The sequence below is a fragment of the Pholcus phalangioides genome, unplaced genomic scaffold (assembly GCF_987345545.1).
Source record: "Pholcus phalangioides strain wild (caught in Gottingen) unplaced genomic scaffold, Ppha-v1.0 ptg000022l_1, whole genome shotgun sequence".
Lineage (NCBI taxonomy): Eukaryota > Metazoa > Arthropoda > Arachnida > Araneae > Pholcidae > Pholcus > Pholcus phalangioides.
Window position 1 is genome coordinate 6,223,033 of NW_028301615.1, and position 23,342 is coordinate 6,246,374.

The 23,342-nt window shown below is 36.1% G+C and overlaps 2 protein-coding genes across 2 annotated transcripts in view; one reads left to right on the forward strand and one right to left on the reverse strand.

Moving 5' to 3' along the window:
* LOC149069404 (transcription initiation factor TFIID subunit 12-like) overlaps positions 1-1,932 on the forward strand; it is a 96,201-nt gene extending 94,269 nt beyond the window's left edge. The window contains exon 6 of the mRNA XM_089249645.1: positions 1,793-1,932. Within this exon, the coding sequence (XP_089105771.1) occupies positions 1,793-1,828 (36 nt within the window). The 3' untranslated portion in view covers positions 1,829-1,932. The remainder of the gene's footprint in view (positions 1-1,792) is intronic.
* A 21,274-nt stretch (positions 1,933-23,206) lies between these two features.
* LOC149069405 (coiled-coil domain-containing protein 174) overlaps positions 23,207-23,342 on the reverse strand; it is a 149,366-nt gene continuing 149,230 nt past the window's right edge. Inside the window, exon 10 of the mRNA XM_089249641.1 lies at positions 23,207-23,338. Within this exon, the coding sequence (XP_089105767.1) occupies positions 23,241-23,338 (98 nt within the window). The 3' untranslated portion in view covers positions 23,207-23,240. The remainder of the gene's footprint in view (positions 23,339-23,342) is intronic.

Here is a 23,342-nt window from a genome sequence, read left to right on the forward strand (position 1 = left end):
ATGGTAACATTATTTCACATGATTGGATGTACAAAATTGTGGTTGTGAGCAGGAACAAAAAAAATTCCAGTGCAAGGAATCAGGCAGAAGCTTTTATTTACAGATCTTGTCTTTGAAATTCTCATTCGATTCCATGCTATAAGAGGATGCAACACAGTATCCTACATTGCTGGGATCAGTAAGAAGACAGCATGGAAAATATTTAACACTAATAATAATGATCTACTAAATATTGGTGTTGACAAATGAAACAAGAAAGAGCACACAAGATAGAAAAGTTCATATGCAAGGTGTATCGGGAGGCAAGCAGCTGTGGCGAAGCCAGGAAAGGAAAAACACCACAAGCACTGCCTCCCACTATAGATACACTACTGTTTCATGTACAATGGGTCCACTATCAAGCCATGGTGTGGAGACAGTTGGTCCCGCAATCCTATAATGACAATGTCACAACTATGGATGTTTGGGTGGTTGTATACACGACTGCTACATGTCCGTGCAGGACAGGGTTTAAGCTGGATAAAAAAATTCCTTTCGCATAAAAACGAAAATGGGGGGGGGGGGGGAAGCTTTAGCAAAATGTCACAATGCTAATGTAATGATTAATGGTTGGATGTCTGCTCGTTTCTTACCTCCTGTATGCATTTTTGTGGTGTTATACATTTTGTGGTTCAATATATTTGAAAGTGGCTACTACTTTTTTTGCATTGTACAATTTTCTTTCGCATTTTGCAAAAAATGTGACCGTAGCTTAAACCCTGGTGCAGGCAAGGCCAGCTTGTATGTACCGCTTGCAAATTCACAAATACTAGTACTAAGGAGTGCATGAATGTCCTTGAATAGAAAGATGTTATACACTTTCTGTAGGCAAAATAAGGTTGAATAAGGATACAGATTTACCATACACTGATACTGTCGATATTTCAATATGGTTTTATGCTTTGAATATTGTTTTACTTAAGCAATATTCTATATTTTTTTATGCATAAAAAATCTATTGTTACACAAGAATCACTGTTTTATTATTAGTTCAAAATTATGGATATGAAACGTTGCATGAATGAATGTGGCCGCCATTTTGGTTTATGATTTGCAAAAAATAGCTTAAAAATTTCAGATTAGAAAACAAAATAGTGTTTGTATTTAATGTACCCTAAACCATGATGTTTAACACCAAAATCACTATTGTCTTTCTGTTCCTTCAAAAGTTATAAGGAGCTTATTTCGTATGTCGGCATTTTGTTTTTTAGCGATTTGAAGCATATAACATCAAAATGTTTGGAATCAGCACATCAATTACATTCAAAAAGGTTGTTTGCTTTTCCTCAAAAATGCTTCCAGCTGTCTGAATTTTCGAAAATTGTCCTAGCCTGCAAACATTTCACATAAATCGAGCCTTTACCTCCATTCCTACTATATGTATCTCTGAAAAAAATACATAGTATCCAGGGATGCAAGAGGGACTTATCCCTATCGTACACCCAAGATCTAGACCTACCCTCAACAGCTCTATTGTTTTTAAGAAGTCTTCCTCATTACCAATGTAATTTTCTAATGTGATTTAGTGCCAATCGAGAAGTTATCCCTGGTAGAATATAGTCATTTCCCATATATACTATATTGATAAATAAAATGTAGGTACTTATCATAAGCCAGCCAATTATTTTATTAGTGAATAAATAAGGATAATTTCTGGTACTTGAAGAAAATCAACTACTTGTTTAATCCTTGCATTTTCCTTTTACTGTTTGTGCACATTTCTCTTAGTCAAATACAGGATTTTTTTTTTTAGCGGATGTCATTGATACGAAAAGCATTGAAAAAGTGATGTACAAGAGGATGCTAATCTCTTGTAATGTATAAAAATTGCTTTTACTTGTATTGGTTTTTTTTCCCCCAGATTTAAAAATAAAATTGATTTTGAAAATTTTATGGCCTTTATTTTCTTCAATAATAACAGAAATAATCATGTGTCAACACAATCGACAAATTTCTGTCAAGTATTACTTAAGAACTTTTTTTTTGACACTACCTCAACATGATAGTCGGGAAAAAAACTATTATACCCATACCATCTTAAAAAATAATGCATATAAACAAAATGAAACATAATTTACATGTAACTCACAATTTTCGATAATCCAAGAACTTTAAAATAAAATAGAGATAAATTATTTCATCTTGAAATGAAAAATTCTATTTAAAACTCACATAATTACATCAATAAAAATATGCCTATCATTGTTTTTTTCTTGATATGATCGTAGACATGAAACACTTTTCCAAATCATCTAATTCTAAAACATCTATACCTTGGAACGCAAAAGAAATAAATTCAAAAAAATATTCCAAACTGGGTAGCCATTCTATATCAACAACAGCTTTATCACTTAAAATTATATTTTCATTTTAGATCTGATCGACAATGTCTGCATCTGTCATCTGGGTTTCTACCAGTATGTCTTCATGAGCATTTATGTAATCTTCAAAAGAAAATTCAGGAGCAATCACTTTTTTTTCCATTAGGTGAATCCAAGTTTCATTTTTATGAGCGGTACAACAATAAACACTCAATTGTTTTCACCATTCTTGTGAATATTTTGTTCGGAACCTGCATGCCTTCAACAATTCTGTATGGTCACTCCCAAAACATTAGCTAACATAAAATAAGAGTGGTGCACATCAATTATTGCTTCTTTTTCTGCATTAATTAAAATTTTTGGGAGTACACTTTTGTATATTACTTTCAGGTTCTTTATTATGCCTTGATCAAGAGGCTGTAACTTACTTGAGCAATTCAGTGGCACACGATGTACAATGATGGATTTAAAAATCACCTTCGCTCTCATTGAATTACCTCAATGGAAAAGTCTCAGAATTCATCCCTGCTTTTTTGTTTACTGTGTGTGATCCAGGAAGTTCCCGCCCCTTATTCCTATGATGAGAATCTTTCATCACTGCCATTCATGTTCGTACATATCATAGCAGATGGACGAAGTTTGGAATTTTTACCACGGTTGCATTCTTCTCCCTTGAAAGCAGGGTTGTTGATTTTTTTTATTTTGATTTTTGTAAACAAAATATATAATATATATATTACTTACACACTAGTCATTAACTTATGTTTTCTTTAATGAATATAAAATTAAAGAAATTTTAACTTACAAAAATAATGACTATTTAAAAAATATTTTCAAACTAAAGATAAAGAATCATACTTGTGAAATATTTCAAAACATCATAAGAAAACAGAAGAAAACACTTCTTGAATAGATAGATATCTTACAACAAGTATTAAATAATTTTACCGTGTGAATGTTTGAATGCTTTGTCTACTCTTAATCTGTTTCGCTATTTCGAATGAACTGCACCTTGAAAAAAATCCCCTTTCAACACAGGCATCAAAGATTTGGCTGTAGTTAGTGTGTTTACAAATTACATATCGCTCTCTGTAATTGTATCTGTACCCAAAACATTATAAAAACTATTCCACCACTCAAAATCAGACATTGTATCAACAACCTTAGGGTTAAAAAAAAAAATTTTTTTAGCATGAAAATGGTTCCAACTTTTCCAAAAACCAGTCACATTTTTGTTTGATTAATTAAAGACCCTTATTTCTCTCTTCTTTTGTGACATTAATTCCCTATTAGAAGTTAACACTGATGAGCTTAGAATAAATGCAGCAAAGTGTGCATCTGTTAATGATTGTTCAGATCTATTTTTATACTCTGATGACAAAACCTTTTTATTGTTTGATGTTGATGCTTCTTTTATCTTCAATTGCAGCTTTTTCCATGCCAATACACATTCAGCTACGGAGCAGTTGTGTGTGTGTTCCTTAGTACAAAATCGTTAATTAATTGGCTATTGGTTTCAGAATTGCAATTATGTCCTTGACATTTCTTTTTGAATAAATATTTAAGATTTCACTAGAGATGTTACTATCTGAGATCTGTGGTCTTCACAAACTTCGGTAACAACTGACGAATTTTTAACATAAGATTCAAGAGAATCACAATAAGTATTCCATCATACCTCTGCAGGAAGACCAATGCACTTGCACCTTACACATGATACCATGCTTTTGAGAGATGATTGTGGAAGTATCTAAATATACTTGTAACATACTTTGTTACATCAGTTTTAACCAAATCGTCGGCTAACAAGTTTAAAATGTGGGCACTGCACCAATATGCAAGTCCCGAAAAGCCAGGCTTTTTATCCAGAGTCTTTCTGGAAGAAACCATATTTGCAGAAACAAAACTTGATGTGTTACATTAGAAGTTTTTCTCTTCTGTTGAGTTCACTGAACTAAAAACCACATTTGCTAAATAATTTCCAGCATGTGATAAGCCGGATGTGTCAATATTATCAACATGGATGGCTTTACCACACCATTTGATAATGCACACAATTTATTCATTATGTATATCCATCCATCGCCATGTAATTTGATTTTCTAAGTCAACTTTACATCCTCTAACTTCATCATTGTAAATCTTGGGTAACCATTTATCAGCTAAATTGGTACAACTATTGGATATACATATTAATATATATACAGACTCTCGGTAACTCGACAATCCAGATAACTCGACATCTATTATTCCCTTGGTTGGCCCAATACTAATTTCAATGAAGGGGAAACTCTAACTCAACACATGTTTGGCTTAACTCCGCTTAAGTCGATTACGATTTTTGCCCCTTTACTACAACTGGTTTTTACAATTGCTCGTGTTACCATTCTAAGAATTTTTTGATGTTGTCCGTGGGTACATCGATAATCATTTTTCTTTGTTCTATATGATGGATCCCTTTTTTGTGCTATGGGTGCAGGGGGGCGTGCATGTGAAGAATGAATGTTTGAAGCCTATTGGCCGGCCTATCATTTAAGTGATGTTTCCACGACAGGTCTTTCATTCTTTTCATGACCAAAAGAAGTGTGGATGATTCCTAGAGTGTGATGTGATCCCTATTGGATGTTGAAATTGTCAAAATCAAATAGGGATAAAAATCTCATCTATTGTGAGTGCGGAGAATATTTTTGGTGGAACTCGGTTTCACGATTTCTTGGAAAAGAAGTAAAAGAAAAGGAGCTAAAGCCTGGTTAGATGCTGAATATGTCATTTGGTTGTCATTGTGAGTATTGACGGCCGTGGATGCAATGGCTCCACGCGAACTTCATACTTTAACTTCAAAATCAAAAGTTGAAATTTTCAAAAAAACTAGAATCGGGATAAACTTAGAGAGAAGTCGCCAAAAAATATAGAGTTGCACGAAACATCATTTCAATATTTGCTAAAAATGAGGGACATTTTTTTTTTTCAGCATTGAATCTTATAAACCAGGGTTGGCATGTTTTTGCCGCAGTGGAAAAAACCATGGTAAAAACCATCCCGGCAAAAATAGTTTTTGCCACATATTTGGCAGTGGCAAAAATTCACAGAATTAAAAAATTGGATTTATCTGTTTTGAATTCTATAAATGGATAACCATAAAATCTTTTACTTATGAATTTTTGATAACAAATCTATAAAAAAATGTTTTAGATGTATATATTTTTTAAGATGAAGTAAAAATCCCCAAAACTGATTAGAAATCTTTGTTTAGATCTGTGAAATTGATGTTTTTCTGTAACAAAAATAAATGCCTCCTTCTTATATCTGTTCTGTATTCTGAATAAATTAGGCCAAGCCCTTATTTTTTTTTCTTTTTGTTCACTAGAAGGGAAAAAAAGTACTAGGGTGTAAATCTATTTTTTCCTTTTTCCCAACTGTGTCATCTGATTACCAGATATGAAAGCTTTTATGTATTTTTTGGGAATGGACAAAGATAACACACCTTTCATCAGTAAAGTGGTTAATGGAAAAAGTTCAGATAATTTTGACTTGACCTATGAAAGTACAGCATTTTAAACTAAACCAGTCAAGCAGCTTGCCTAAGTCCTTTATCAGTACATATTTTCTTTCTCACCACAACCCACTATTATAAACAATAATGCTAGGATACAATGAACATAGGAGTGGGAAAAACAACTATATAGGTTTTTGAAGTGCATCACAGTAGAATGGGGTGGGACTGGAGGAAAATACTAATTCCTGCTCCTTTCATTGGTTTTGGCAAGTTGTTGCTACATTCTTATTCCCATTCTTATTGCAGTACTGGTCACTATCATAGACCAAATTCATTATTTAAACCTCAGTAGTTTATGTATTTATCCCTTTTTGCTAAATCTTTAAATTGATAAGTAAATTGTAATTTTTAATCACTTATAATTTTTGATTAAAAATTATCAGAAGCGGAAGAAAAAGAGATAATATATGGCATTATTTCCTAGAATTGAAAAGTGATGGCAAAGTTTTAGCTAAGTGTAAAAAATGTGGTCATGTGCAAAGTAATGAAGCTGCACGAATGAAAGCACATATTTCCAGATGCAATTATGAACCTTCAACTTCTGTATGTGAAGATAGAGCGGGAAGAGAAATTTCACTAAACACTGAAAATCATGATTTCCAAGATGAAGAAAATCCATCTATCAAGAAATTTAGAAGTATTCAACAATCTTTAGATGTATTTGTTCGAAAGACAAGCAAAAGTGAAAAGGATAAAATTGATACAATTGCAAAGTTCTTTATAATGTAATATTTCCTTTTCGGTTGTGGAAAATTAGCTTTTTAAAAATATGCTAAAACTGTTGCGCCCAGGATATAGCCCACTATCTCGAAAAGCTCTTTCAAATGACCTCCTCACCAACATTCATTGTGAGATGGAAAAGGAAATGAAGAAGGCAGTATCCAACAAAAGTGCAACTTTAATAATAGATGGTTGGAGCAATTTACATAATAATCCAATTACTGCAGCTTGTATCCAGATCGAGGAAAACTCATATCTTGTGCATGCAGAAGATTCTGGAGCAACGAAGAAAACAGCTGAATATTTAACTGAAAAATGCAGAAACATAATAAAAGACCTGCAAAGCAAGTTTCAATGTCAGATAAAAAGTGTTGTAACAGACAATGCAAAGAATATGGAAAATATGCAGTTTGAACTGAAAGATACTGATGAACTTATAACGTATGGATGCTCTGCTCATTGGCTGAATCTTCTTGGTCAAGACATAACACCATCAACAGTTACAAAACATGTGATCGAAGTACAAAAGTACTTCAGGAACCATCATTCTCCAGGTGCTTGGCTCAAAGAATGTGTAGGTTATGTTAAACCACAATTACCCTGCAGTACTTGCTGGAACAGTCAAATAATTTGTTTAGAAACTTTCATTAAGAATCACAGCTCCTATACTCAGATTGTTAATGATTACTCAAGAGAAATTGACTCGAACATTGTAAATATTTTAAGATATTATAATCTAAAGATTTGCTGTTGCAGTTGAAACCAGTTTCAGGTGCTTTAAATAGCATACAGAGCAGTCATTCGACATTGGCAGATTCCTGTCATCTGTTGTGCTCTCTACTAAAAAAATCTGTTTTGATGACTCATATAATCTAAATCCAAAAGCGTTTCACTAAAGCAGTTCTACCATACCATTTAGTTGCATATTTATTACATCCGAAATACAGAGGAGAGTTGTTAAATTATGAACAAAAAGAAAATGCTCAAAAGTGGTTACAGAGGTTAAAAGTGGTCCCACTTACATACCCCTAGCAATAAAATTTCATCTAAAGGAATCACCATTTCCTGAAACATACTTTTCTGCTGGGATATAACAAATGGTGGGAAAGTATTTCATCTGTTTGTGACATTTCGAAGGATTTTTGCAAACTAATAGCACATTTACAAATTTGTCCTGCTAGTTCTGCCGCTATAGAAAGGACATTCTCAAACTTTTCAATCATTCATTCTGATATCAGGAATAAACTTTCATTGGAAACCTCTTCAAAACTCCTATTTTGCTATGCAATGTTAAAAAAATAGTTATCACAATCATCTCTTTGCTTTCTCAAGAATGATGACCTCAATGAAATAGTAAATTTTTGTTTTCATATTTTTGGTTGCTAAATATTCATTTTTATATTCAAAAGACTATTTTATAATTGAAAAACTAAGCTTGGTATGTCTTAAAGTAAAAAGAATAATTTTTGACATTTTTGCCTGGTTTTTTCCACTTTTTGCCGGCAAAAATCCAACCCTGTTATAAACCAAGCAGAAAACGTATAAGAAATCAGCATTCAGCGATGTAGAGGAAGCAACTCTTTTGTGCTTCAAATCCCTGGATCTCACTCAATCCCATTATCAGGATCAATAATTCAAGAGAAAGCAAAAGATTTCGCAAGAAGTCTCAATCAAGGAAATTAGGAATTATCTTAAGTATGAAAATTTTTTACAGAAAATTACAGACAAAAAATTTGTGAATTTATGGATGTTAGAATGGATGCAAAAATTTGTTTTAGATGTAGTTGAAATGATTAATTCTGCATGGAACTCAGGCACGAGTGCCACAATTCAGAACTGTTTCCGTCATGTTGGTTTTTGTTCTGAGTCTTTAGAAAACGATTATTTCTCCAGAAATTCCTCCCATATTAAGTGTAAATTAAGTGAGAAAGCATAAATAACACTATGGGTGGTTGTATCAACGATGAATTTGTTAGTATTGATTCTGATCTTGTAACTTCAGGACTTTAAGCAGACCACTATATTCTAGAATCAATCACCCAAAGCAAGTGCTTCATGTTTTGAAGAAGTATCTGTGTGCACAGTCTCTAAAACCACTAGATGTGTGTTACATTACTTCCTATGCAGTCAGGAAAAAGCAGAGCAATCGTAATATAAACTGAATAGTGTAGAAGAATTTTTGTTTTCTCTTCGGAAAGAAAAATAAGCAAATGTACTTGATTATTTTTTATGAGGTAATTTTTTTTATATGTTTTGATTCTATTTTGAAACAACCCTGAATTAAAATTAATGAGAATTAGCATTTTATTTAATACAATTGTTAGAATGTTATAATTGCGTACACAAAAACGATCGGACAAAAATTTAGAGTGAAACCCTGCTAACTCGACATGTTTGTCGATACTTTTGGGGTGTCTAGTTACCGAGAGTCTACTGTATTATATTATAAAAATATTTGAAAATATATTAAAATTATTTGATATTTAAAATGATTTATAATAAAAATTTAAATCAGTTTAGGGCTGCATAAATAATTTTATTCAATTACAACAGATAATTTTTCATATCTGAAAAAAAAATTGATTTAAATCAGTGATTTTTTTTTTAAAAAAATCAGTGGATTTAAATCACGACAACCCTGCTTGAAAGCCATAATTTTCTGGGAGAAGCAATTGATAAAATACTCAGTCTCATCAGCATTATATACATCTGCAGGTTTATAACAACAAATAAGTCCTTCACTGGTTTTTAACCATTTCTCAACAACTTCATTGTCAACTGAAGCACTTTCGCCGGAAATTAATTTACATATGATGCCATGGCAAACTCCAAATTTTGTAAGCATGCAAAATGTAACGCTTTTTCTTTCGGTAATCACAGGAATATTTTTCCTTCTCACTTCTTCAAAGCATTTGAAAAGAGCTGCTTCCACATCAGTACGAGATCCTTTTCTGAATCTCTTCTCTTCATGCTCACCATCTGAAAACTTTCTTTTGTCTTCAAAATTGTGGATAGCAAACTTGAAGGAATGTGAATTTCTTTAAAAACACACTTTTTTTTCCATTTTCTACTCTTGACCAACTGTATGGCTTTAATTTTTGAAGCAACAGATAGTGTTTTGCACTCAGACATTTTCAAAAATTAACTCGCACAATAACACCACCCTGTCAGAATCTAGATACGTTGTGACACAAGCAAACGAAAGGTGGTGTTATATTGTTGCGAATATAAAAAGTAAAAAGTTTCATTTAATCTTTTTAATAAGTAGAGCCCGGAAGTTCAGGATGTAACGTTTTTGGTAAAAGTGCCTTTTTTGAAATTTTCGTACCAAAAATGCCTACTTTAACATAGTTTTAAGTTTACTAGTGAATTTCAGAGGTATCTGTAAAACTTGGGTATTTCGGCCATTGAAAACTTCAAAAGAATTACTATTTTTTAAATTTTTCAACTCTTAGTATTAACTAATTATCAGAGAAAGGTGCTCCTCCAGCCCCATTTAGACACAACTAAGTTATCTGAGAGATTGGTGTCGGCTTCACATTATGTTTCACTCAGGCTTCACATGATGTCTCACTCAGGCGTTGGACAGTGTTGTATATGTATGGCAGATAATAATTTTCCTACAAACAACCTTGGGTATTTATTAAACATATATATCTAGTATTCGATTAAATTGACAAGAGTCGCCCTCAGGATGCGTGACAGATACTCCACACAGGGCCCTGCATTTAAAGGGGTCTCGCAGGGACGCCGGAAGTCAAAAATGATTGGTATTGCTCGCTGCGTCCACCTAACTTTCGATATATGGTGCGGCCATGCGTACCGCTTTCAACAAAAATGTCCCATTTTTGGGCTTTTTCGTCAAATTCAAATTACACATTTTTTTCGCCATTCCTCGCTCATATATCTGTGAGGTTCCAAAGAAAATTGGAGTTCTCCGTCTGAACAATTTATTCGTGGAATCCTCACCCTAAAGCAGGGCAGGTTGGGATCTTAGACGGGCCGCAGAGTAGACTTTTTACTATAGTGACATAGCGGGGGTCATGCCTGTGTTCCGGACCCTCTATATTGAATTGATGCAAATTAGCAGCCTCTGAATCCCAACCAAGGCAGTATTCTTAACACCAGGGATGTCGGGAGCATTTTGAACTTGTGGATTCTTGTCTTGTTCTTATAGAGGAAATTTTGACTTTTAATAAGTTCGGGGGTGAAGGATTGCTCGGACCTATGTCACAAACTACCGCAGGTGATCGAGCACCCACAGATCCCCAAAATTCTGAAGGATCTGTTTAATACAGCTTTGACCCCAAATATTGTATACTGTATATGTACTCAAAAAATAGCAAGGGACTTGAACCACTGACAATTCACTCATTGTATGCTTTTATCAGCGGCTCCCTTTTCATTGAGTAAAGAAAAGGCAGACAGATCCAATTATTGTTAATTGAATGCACGTGTTCAGTGTGTACAGTCTGCAAAAAACAATTTTTCTTTTTTCGTATAGAAACGTTTGGTTTAGGGGAAAAAAAAGCCGGTAAGTTGCTAACAATATCCGTTGTAGTAATTTTGATGGCCGTGGTGCCCTCGGGCATTGCGTTGAGGACCTCCGAGAATTGCAACAACAGGAAGCAAATCAAAGGAGGGAGTGTTGAATACATGAAATGGCAAGATGACGACAATGCGGGATCAGGGAGGTGTTCATTTTAAGCACAATTTGGTTTTGTAAACCCCAGGAATAAACGACGCAGACCCCAGCAAGCGCCAGATGTTCATGGCCCCCGCAAGGGTGGGGCTGACAAGGCTCCAGCCCTGAGATGATTCGCATCATTTTTTTGTTTTTTCACTTTATAAATTCACCATAATGGGCCCGCAAAAGATTCCAGCCTAGAGGCCCTGCTATAGGATGTGAGGGCCATGAGTGGTCAATATTTGCGGAAACAATTACAAATAAACTGTAGAGCAAAAAAACTGGTACAGGCATGCGTATGCAAATAAAGAGATATGGAACCAATCAGAGTACGGCACTGCGGTCGGCAATGCCTATATAACACAAGTGTCTGGCACAGTTGTTAGATCGGTTACTGATGCTAAAATGTCAGGTTATCGAGATTTAAGTGAGTTTGAACGTGGTGTTATAGTCGGCACACGAGAGATGGGACATAGCATTTCCGAGGTAGCGATGAAATTTGAATTTTCACGTACGACCATTTCACGAGTGTACCGTGAATATCGGGAATCCGGTAAAAAATTAAATCTACGGCATCGCTGCAACCGGAAAAAGATCACGCAAGAACGGGACTGACGAGAATCATTAAACGTGACAGACGTGCAACCCTTCTGCAAATTGCTGCAGATTTCAATGCTGGGCCATCAACAAGTGTCAGCGTGCGAACCATTCAATGAAACATAATCGATATGGGCTTTCGGAGCCGAAGGCCCACTTGTGTACCCTTGATGACTGCACGACACAAAGCTTTACGCCTCGCCCCGACATTGGACTGTTGAGGACTGGAAACACGTTGCCTGGTCTGATGAGTCTCGGTTCCAATTGCAACCGCATTTCATTTTTGTGAGGCCCCCTGGCCGCCCATGTGGTAAGACGGCACTGAGTATAAGGCCTTCTAATTTACATATATGATTTCTCACAAAGTACAGACAGACAGACAGACATGACCGCTCAGAGAGACCATCTTGGGATGGTTTGCGCTCTTTCCCAAAGGGGTGGATGGTCTCACAAAGTACAGTATTTATAATTTCATTTATACACTATCTACCAATAAGTATTTGGACACCTATGCAAATGACGATATCTGCGGTCCTGAGATACGTCATGCCCTCCACCGGTATATATCGTGTAGGAAACAACATCGGCATTAGTCGCATGCAAGATGCCGCGCAGTTGAAAAAATGACAGAACCTTAAGGGACATATCTAGCGAGCTGAAGTACCCAAAATCAACAGTGGCCTATGTGATTAAGAAGTGGAAGGTGAGCTGTGATTGTCGGAATTTGCCCCGAGTCGGCAGACCAACGAAACTGGGAGATAGAGACCGACGGGTGCTATCCAGAGAAATTCGGAAGAACCGCACCCAACAGATGGCCCTCATCCGCGAGGAGTTTCAACAGGCATCCAGGAGTATTGTTTCAATGAATACCATCCGTAAGGAAGCACATCTGATTGGTTTTCATGGTCATGCTGCTGCCCATAAGCCTTTGATCACAAAGTCCAACCGCGTTGCTCGGTTAATGTGGTGCAAAGCACATCGAAATTGGACCGTAGATCAGTGGAAACAGGTTCTATGGAGCGACGAATCAAGGTTCACCCTCTACCGTTTGGATGGCAGGGTCTGGCGTCTGCCTGGAGAACGTCTCCTGCCAGAATGCATTGTGCCAACAGTCAAGTTCGGCGGAGGTGGAATTATGGTCTGGGGGTGTTTCTCCTGGTATGAACTGGCACCCTTGGTCCCCATTCATGGGCTCATAAGGTCAACGCCGATGCCTACTGCACTATTTTGGATGACAATGTGCTTCCTACGTTGTGGCAGTTTTACGGGGTGGACCCCTGTTACTTCCAGTATGACAATGCCAGCTGTCATACTGCGAGGTTAACCAAGGCTTGGTATGTGGTGCCAATGGGGGTTCATCGAATGGACTGGCCTGCCCAGACCTGAACCCTATCGAGAACCTCTGGGACGAGTTGGAACGCCGAATTAAGGGGTGCCCTACCCGTCCAAAATCGGTGAAGGAACTGACATGTCTTCTCCAAGCCGAGTGGAAGAAAATACCACTAGCCGTCACACAAGGACTTGTGAAAAGTATGCCCCGGAGGGTTCACGCTGTAATTGCCTCTCGTGGAGGCTCTACCAACTATTGATTTTGAATAAAGTTAGTTTTTCTTTTCTATCACAGGTGTCCAAATACTTATTGGTAAATAGTGTATACCAGCCAAACATACACAACCCAATTTCATATTTTCCTACCTCTATTGCTCACACAATCATTTTAACACCCCCCTCCTCCACCTTGTCATTAAAAGTCAGCAAATGCGACCCCCCCCCCCCCCACGATTGGTGACGTATTACTTGAAGATGCGACCCCTTATATCCCATAGATATAAGTATGTCCATTTGTTATAACGATATTTTCAACATTAATTTATTATTGTATTGCAGATTCACTAGGGCGGAATCGAATTCGTTATAACCGATAAGCATCCAAACGTTTGTTGCTGTTTTTGCATTCAGCTAGATCAGTGGTTCTCAACCTTTTTTGACTAGCGGAGCCCTTTTTGGCATATAATTTCTATGGCGGAGCCCCATAGGCATATTTTTTACTTATTAATCAAAGTTACTGATTTATTTTTATTATTTAAAAGTATTCATAATTATTTTTTTGAAATTAACTTTTTTTTCTCGAGCGGCCGCGCCCCTGGGAAGTGTGTAGAGCCATAAGGGCTCTGCGGAGCACCGGTTGGGAACCGTTGAGGTAGAGAAATTCAAATCTCTGATATTCACATAGGGAATCAAGGTCTTTGTAACTCCCAGTGACTTCAGTATATGATGGAAGCAAAAAAATATTTTTTTCTTTAGTTTATTTAAAATCATTTTTATATTTTTTTGTACAGTTCAAATCGTATGAACTAATTCAGTTCATCGAGACGAAAACTTGGATATCCACACAATTGATACCTACCACTCATTTTTTAATTGCTTTATCCAATCGCAAAGTACATAGTATATAAACTTGAGCAATTCAAACTGCAGCATAGAAAGCATCAACATTAATCTTTTTTCAAATATTGGATGAGGAGGCTGACTTTGGTAAAAGAAACTTTGATAAAGAGCGTTTTTTATCAATGCTGCAGGGGTGCAAGAGCTGCGCCAAACTGTGCCGAAACGGTTCTCTTGCTACACGGTGCGCCATAGCGCCAAATCCCTGCGCATTTGCGCCAATTCTTGTTTGTGGTTCTCGGAGGTACCGCTAATGCACTGTTGTACATCAAATACCCTTAATTTAAGAAAAAGAAATATGAAAATTTTGATCACGGGACACGTTCTTCCCGAGACACGGAAAAAGGTACGGGGCTGGATAAACTTCAATTTTTTTTTCACTTCCCACCATCTACCACAATCGCGTTATCTCGTGACCTTGGAAAGTAGTTATACTACCTTGAAGTATTAAGTCCTGTACTGTTATTGGTATAACCGGCGGGCTATAAAAGTCCTTGAATGAATATACCAAATTTTCCGATTTCGGAGACAGTTTTTTCTCCTGCTGGTTATAGGTTATATACTGAAAATAACAGTAATTTCTCTGCTGCCAACCGGCGTTCAAAGATGGCATACATCGAAAAGGGGATTGGTTTACTCGTTTAAATTACCGAAATTTTTCAGAGATCTTTGGGAAAAAATTGGATCTGTAAAAACTCCAGCTAATATATTCATAGTTTTGTCATCTAGCCACTATGAGGTCGTGTGGTTATCGTCGGTGGTTGCCAATCGTAACAATTTTACATCGCAAAAAACCGGATTTGGTGAACAGGGCCGGCTCGAGGGAAAAAATTTTCTACCCATGCAGAACTTTTTTTGGTGCTACTGACCAAGTTTTTTTGGTCGACAAACCTTTTTCCACCCTTTCAACTCCATTGGGCACCCCTCCTTGAGCGGCGCCCAATATGGCCGCACGGTCCACCACTGTATTGGTGGGGGAGGGGCATGCTCTTAACAATAGTCAGAGGAAGGAGTTTGTACTAGGAGCATGTGCGCATTTTACATAACTTCTGTGAGATACCTTTTTTATATTAATGTCCTACCTTTCCAAAATACACTGCTGGCCACCCAAATTGCAACACCAAGACAGACAAGAGATATCGCAACAATATTTATTTTGTAGATAACATGTTGACCAAGCATCAAATGATTAAATTTATAGACTTCTGTGAAGTGTGGTTCCTGCCAAAATCAGTAGCCAGAGTAGCCGCCATTGTTGGAGATCACCGCTGCCATACGCCTCGGCATTGATTCAAAGAGACTTTGGATGTGTTCTTGGGGTACAGCAGACCAAGCAGCTTCCAGGCGTTGCCAAAGTTGATCTGGTGTGGCAGCTGGGGATATAATCTGGGTCAATCGTTGAGCAACCATGGACCACATGTTTCTATCGGCGTAAGATCCGGAGAGCGAGCTGGCCAGGGAAGCAATTCAATCTGGCGATTGACGAAGAACCTTTGGACAATGCGTGCCACGTGTGGTCGCGCATTATCCTGTTGAAATATGGCTGTGGGCAAGCCCTGAAGGTAAGGAAGGACAACTGGCTCCAACACCTCGGAGATGTAGCGCTGGCTTTTTAAAGTACCGGCAATGCGTACTAGAGGAGTGCGAGAGTGATATCCAATACCGCCCCATACCATAATACCCGGTGCAGGACCAGTGTGGCGGTGCATAACGCAGCTGTTCAGCATCCTCTCTCCACGGTGTCTCCAGACTCGAATTCGACCATCGTGGTGTTGCAGACAGAAGCGTGACTCGTCAGTAAAGACAATTTCATTCCATTGTACCGTCCACATCCTTCTTTCATCGCACCATTGGCGGTGGAGACGTCTGTGGTTCTGCGTCAAGGGTAGACGAAGCAATGGACGTCTTGCGGACAGACCACTCTGCTGTAAACGGCGTCGAATGATACGCGCAGACACTGGATGATGCGGTACAGACTGAATGTGCTGTGCTATGGTTCATGATGTGGCTGAGCGATCCGTCACTGCCATACGCACAATACGCCTGTCATCACGTGAAGTGGTGCACTGAGGTGGATGCGATCGAACACGTCGGTCCGTCGTACCCTCCTGCATCCAACGATCACATATCCGCATTACAGTTGTTTGGTTTCGTCCAACACGACTACCGATTTCCCTGAAAGATAATCCACAATCTCGGTAGGCCACTATCCTTTCTCTGTCGAACTCGGATACTTGATCAAAAGATGATCGCTGTTTTCTACGAGGCATAATTGATCGTTTTTTTTGAAAAAACCACAAGAAAAACACAATTGCCGTACTTCAAATCGTCGAAATCTCCAAGCCTTAAATAGCGCTTTGAAGTGGCGCCCCAGCCGCGTGTGATGTGCGTCTGCGCTGAAATTCTAATCATTTGCATATCTCACCTCCGCTAATGCATGTTGTAAATTTCATATTATTTGCATGCTTCCTTCAGGGTGTTGCATTTACGGTGGCCAGCAGTGTATGTTGTTGGAGAGAATGAAATGTTTGCACCCTTTCTTGTTTTTTGCACTCCCTCTCGTGCATTGCTGGGATGGTACATTACTCCCTCACGTATTGCTGGGATGTTGTTTAACATTGTATCACCAACAGAACTATTGATTATGTGTGATGAATGGGTTGCACTACAATCCAAACAATTACATGAAGTGAGATCAGTTCAGAGAATAGAGAGATAGATATTGGGCAGACATATTCAAACTTTGTAACTTTGAAAGCAGCCCAAAGTTCAAAATTTTGCCAGTTTTGGTGAAGGCTTTTTTATCTTCAGCATATGGTAACGCAGACAGTGAAAGAGAGTTCATTGTTAACAAATAAAGAAAGTCTGTTTGAACATTGAAAAATCTGTCCATCCAATGCTTTAATGGAATAAGACATACAAAATCTTATGTTCAAGGGCATAAAAAATTGGAAAAAAATTGTCATTGAGATACTGTACTTCTGAAAGTGACTCGTGATTCGTAATCTATTAACATGCTATTTTAGGTTGAGAAATTGTTTAAGTAAATAAGGTATTTATATTTTTCTCGTTTTCTGCATTTTGCTTTTAAATTTAATAATTCTTTTAAATTCTGTGAGAAGCCAATTATTTTTTTTTCACGGAAACTCTTATTATATTCTGTGCACACACTTACACACTTTTTTTGCTATATCGGGAGGAATAAGATTTTGGTGTTAAGCAGCAGAAATTCTTGCTGCCTAGGTTTTCAATATGCATGTTGCTTAATTTGGAAAGAGTCTACTAATTTTTATTTGTCATTTCAGTAATGCACGTTTTATTAGTGACAGATAAGATAATTCAGAAAAAATTTAAATGAATTTTAAATTTGTGAAGGAAATTTATTTAGAATTATTTGTTTCAACCATTTTTAGCAAAACTATGGGCATTTCACAGAAAAATTAAATCTTATATCGCAGATATAGTTCGTGTTTAGTTCTGCTCCATTTTCAAAATTTCTGCTCCGAAAATGAAATTTGCTGTTCCAAAATGGATGAGGGGCACTTGCACCCCTGATGTTGCTAATTACGCTATCAATTTTTTTTGTCAAACTTATTTTATAAATGATCTTTGACAAAGAACTTTTATAGTGTAATACCGGCCTTACTGACAATATTACACCTGAAGTTCTAAAGAAGAAATACAAACACCATTTGTTTGCTTGCCAAGTATTTGCACAGATTTGAGATAAGAATGTAACCTTGAGAATTTTTGTGTAAGTGAATTAAAAACATGTTTTTCACTTAATCTTTTTCCTTCTATGCTTGTCTTTGCTTTAGGAGCCATAAATAAGAAAAATTTTACAGAGAGAGCATTTAAAACTGACTAGTGTGTTAACGAATGAGAAATGATACGTGCAATATGCAAATACGTGAAATTATTGAAAATATTGGTTGGGCTCAAAAATGGGAAAGGGAGCTAAACCCAATATTTTTATAGGTATTAATTGTAGGAAGTTAATGTTTATATAGTTGACAACATACGAAAGTATTTGATACATATGCAACATAGTAAAGTAAAACTAAGTAATAATAATAATCTTAAATAATTATATAAATATACACTGGAGTGTATTCAATTTTTCATAAATTACATAAAAGCTGGTGAATTTACACGTTCATCACTCCTAATGAATTATTTCTTTTTTTTTAGAAAACTGTTAAAACGGACATCAACCACTATAATACAGGAAGAATAAAAAAAAAACAAACTACACAGGTAATAACAATAAAAACAAGTAAAAATGATACAAAGTCAGATTTTAACTCTATAATGCCCAGATCGGCTGAGTAGGTTAATGCCCATAACCGCCTCAAGTCGGCCCAGCTAAGGGGTATGGGTATGTTTTGGTGGGCTTTTGTCACCAACGGAGAAAAAGATGAAAGCTCTTGTCAGAGGCGGGAACGGAAAAGACAACTGCAACGCCCTATCAATGGGATTTTAAAAACTGATGTACTAGAATGTTTCTTGAGAGTGGAATGATTATATTTAAGTAAAGTTAGTCTTTTATAAAAGGAAGTGAAGGTGGTTTATTTTTGTTAGTAACAATACCGAACGAAAAGTACAGAGTGGAGGTTGCATTATTTTTTCGCGGTGTTGGCGACCTTTTTCGAAAAGACACTAGAAAATAACCAGAATATGAAATCACTTGGACAATTTTTCGTTCCTTCTGATACTAAATTTTTCTCATGTGCTGAAATAATTTTAAATCAGTATGAACAGTTTATAACCCGAGAGTAAAACTATTTAAATTGAAGATAAATGTTATTAAATATACTTGACACGTGTGATTTATTTCTGCAGTAAAAAAAATACTTGGAAAAACACGTAAGATATTATTAACTGAAAAAAAGGGAAACGAAAAAGTTGCTTATGAAGGTCTGATGGAAGAATTATCATAAATTCTGTAGATCGTTTCATTTTGTTAATGTTATTTTTCCAAAAAACTGGGAAAATTTTATTTCTCTCACGCAGTTTTATAGAAACATGCGTGTATGCAAAATTACACCTTCATAAATACGTGCATTTCCATTGTTTTTTATATCATTAATTTTTATAACACTAATAAAACACTCCGATTCATCATGACACCGTACTAACTGGGCTCAATTTATTTGACGCGGCGTGAAAAACTTTACTTGCTATTATTTCTCTGATCGAAGAATTTTAGACTAATGGAAATATAATAAACTAAATTAATTGAATATTGTTTGCAATCACTTTGTTACAATCGATGCGTAAAATTAAAAAAATTAAATTTTTGTATGCCACCCCCCCCCCTAACAAAATGTCAGTTGGTCAAAGTTTTTCCCCCGATTTAATCTTTTATTATTTTTACACCGTAAGTTTACTATAGAGGGGTGCAAAAAAATTCTCAGACTTCAGCACAGGATATGGCAGCCAGGATCTCTATTTCTTTTCAGACTTGGTCAATTTAGCTCCGGAAAATTTAAAATTCTATTATAGATATCTTCATATAAATAATATATTCTTATAAATAAGTTGGGGTCATTAAAAAGTATGCTTTTGTTTCATGATATTTTATAGTCAAAATCAATGTTTTCCAACCCGTGGTCCGCGAGTACTTCGCAAGGGGTCCATGGGATCATTTTCAATTTTCATTTACTACCATTGCAATGAATGACACATTTTGTACTGTAAAATTGCAATTAATTCAAGTTTCATGTAATGCAAATTATTTTAAAAAAAAAATATTTTGCCTCTTTTATGGGGGGATGGTATCGAAATTGACCTTTGACGCTACAACGGGTTTGTGGAGCATTGTTCTCTACTACAAAGGTCTGCAGAGCACTGTTTTTCACTACAGGGGGTCCATGCCCTTACAACATCAAGGTTGGGAAACACTGGTCTAGATGTTGTAATAATTATTTCACGAGGCATCAATTTTTTTTCTAAACATTCCTGTCTTGCTAATTCATATATTTCAGTTACTATCTCTCTAGAATAGACTTCACAATTTTATTTCTTTGGGCATTTTTCTTTATGAAACACTTGTTATATGATATACCAAGGGCAAACCAACTTAGTTTGTCCCAAAATAATAAGAGAACTTAAGTTAGTCTGGATTTCCCATGGTATATTGTCTCACTCTAAAGGTAATTTTTCTCTACTCTATATTTGTGCAGATTTAGATGTAGCTATTATATATCAGTCCCATTAGGAACCGAAGGAATCAATGTCGAATAAAAAAATATATATTGATTTTGTTGATCATTGTTTATTAACTTTCGTCAATTTCAAATGATTTCTTCAACTACTGAAGTTGAGTGTTTTGTAATTTTTTTTCGCTGTTTGTGTATGTTTTTGTTTTTTTTTGCAAAACATGCACACCAAGAAAATGAAAAGTTTCTCCCAAAAAAAGTAAAATAAAAATCAGTAAAACTGAAAAAAAGACCATTGTTATTTTCGCGGATTTAGTACTTTTAGAAAGTTCTGGTTTCACACCCTGCTGGGCTTAAAATTAGTGATAAGAACACGAGAATAGGTGTTGAGAAACACCACTTGTCCCTCACATTTTGAGCCTCTGATCCATTTGACTGAAAAATTCACTTACACAAAGTAAATAATACGTATAAGGAGATAAATAAGAAGGTTTTTATACAGGCGAATTCCAAGAAAAATTGGCTTGGCATATACTACCTAAATACACGGACGCTTACAACAATAGCAGAAGAATTTGGGTAGTGGCTCACTTCGATTGTTGTTTTGTAGCATCTTCAGTCATCTTTTTCGATTTTAGCTCTCATTCCGTTTGCATCAAAACATGAATTCTTTGGTTGTTTCGTCGCTCTCAATTTTATTCTAGTTTGGCGATCTCGTGTTTTTGTACATGTGTCTTATTGGTTGTATAGTTATAGTAATTGGCCTTATTGGTTATATAGTTATAAATATGAAAAAAAAATCTTTTTACAGAGTACCCGAGAGCTCCGAAACCCAATTAGAAAGTTGTTGCCCTGTCTCTCCTGATGCCAACAAAAAAATTCTCGTTATTCTAAATTCAATAATCAAGAGCCTTGAATTATGCTCGATTGACTTCCTTATTTCTCACTCTGAAAGTCCCTGGAGAAATAGATCTGGCGAGTGTACAAAATTGTTCAAATTGCTTTATAATAAGGGTTTTTTTTTTTCTCCAAGTACTGTATCGATAGAAATAAAGCATTTCTCAGAGGCAGGGAAGAAGTAAAAAAAAAAAAAAAAAATGGTTGGGGGCAACTAGTATTTCAGAAGTGCAGTAAAATGACTGTTAAATACGCAATAACTCTTCTCCCCCCCCCACACCGTGTTTTGCTGAGAAGTACAGAAGCGCAGAAATGCGCAAGAAATTTGTGGAAGCTCAGGAATGCCACCAGACCAGACTGGTTTAAAACACCCCCCCCCCCCTGCAATCTATAGAATATTAAAAAAAAAACCCAGTATAATCGTCACGGTAAAATTGATGCTACGGCGAAAAAGGTGTCAACATAGTTCGATTAAAAATCTATCTGTGTGTGTGAGTGAGCTTAGGTAACAGAAATGGTTGATGCTACTGCCTGTCCTCTTATGGCAAAGCCATAAGAGGACAGGCTATAGCCCATAGGTGGTTGAATTGTACCCTTAGCTAATGTTGAATCCAATTTTCTTAAATTCGAATAATTTTATTTTCAAGTTTCATATTTTGGTGCATTGGTTGCTCTGAAATAATTATTCAATCCTCCACGCACCCACCGTGTCAATAAAAGTATGCAAAGATGATACAACTCTTCCCCTACCCCACCCCTTTTTTTCCCTGCTTACGTATTATTCTGAATGAGTACAAAACAAAAGCCTGCTTTTGAAAGGGTTGATCCAAATCGAGACTCACTACACTTTTTTCTCAAGAAATTACCTTTGTCGCAATTGTTGAAGTTTTGGGGCATGGTATATGCAACAGTGAACACCATTTGCGTTTACTGAATTGCAATGGAATTTATTTATTTCATTTTTATACTGGCATTCATGAAACATTCCACGAACAACATGACATTAATTTGTGGTTATCTATTGTTTCTGATATCATACAAACAAAAAAAAGCTGAACACAAAAGTTACGGTCTTACAGAATTAAATATTAAAATTTTTTTGTGTGTGATATCTATAAAAAACTAACATTGGCGCGCAGTTGGCGAAATCATAGTAAGGCTAAGGGTGAATGATGATTACTTGTAGGACACCAAACGAAATTGCTGCTGTACATGCGCTTACTGACCAGTAAATGCTTTCACACAATAGACCTGTATGGATCACATCTCCTTGCTCTCACACAGATGTATGCCAGTCTTCAAATAATCTCTGACAATTGCACAACGCACACAAGTAGATGATTTTAAATTAGATTAAAATTATAAAATTAACAATTCAATCAGCATGACAGCATGCTCTGGCATTGTGGACATTCAGCGAGCCAATTGATGTGATTTTAATGAATTCTTATACAATTATTTGATTGATTGCCAAATATATATATTTGAATATTTATTGAATAAAAGGTGTTCCACAGGTAATCATGTACATAACAGCAATGGCCGATATTGCTGTAAGACGATGTGGTCTGGGTGACTCCTGGCTCAGAAGTATTGGTGCATTTTTCTGCAACAGTTAACGGGTTAAAATATGTAATTCCCATTCAGGTTTATTCCAGTATAAAAATCAATGTCATATTTGACAGAGCAGCTCTCCTACTTACTTTCTAGATATATGAACCACAGAATTTTTTAAATACATTTAGTGTACATAACAAACAAGATACAATGATGAAACATATACCATTTTGTCTGATCACTGCAGCAAGACTGACTATTCATGCATGCAACTTGTTTTCTCTAAAGGTTCTTTCCTTTGAAATATGATTTGGGATGCGAGAACTCTTCATCTCCAAAACTTTTTCTTTCTCACAATCTTC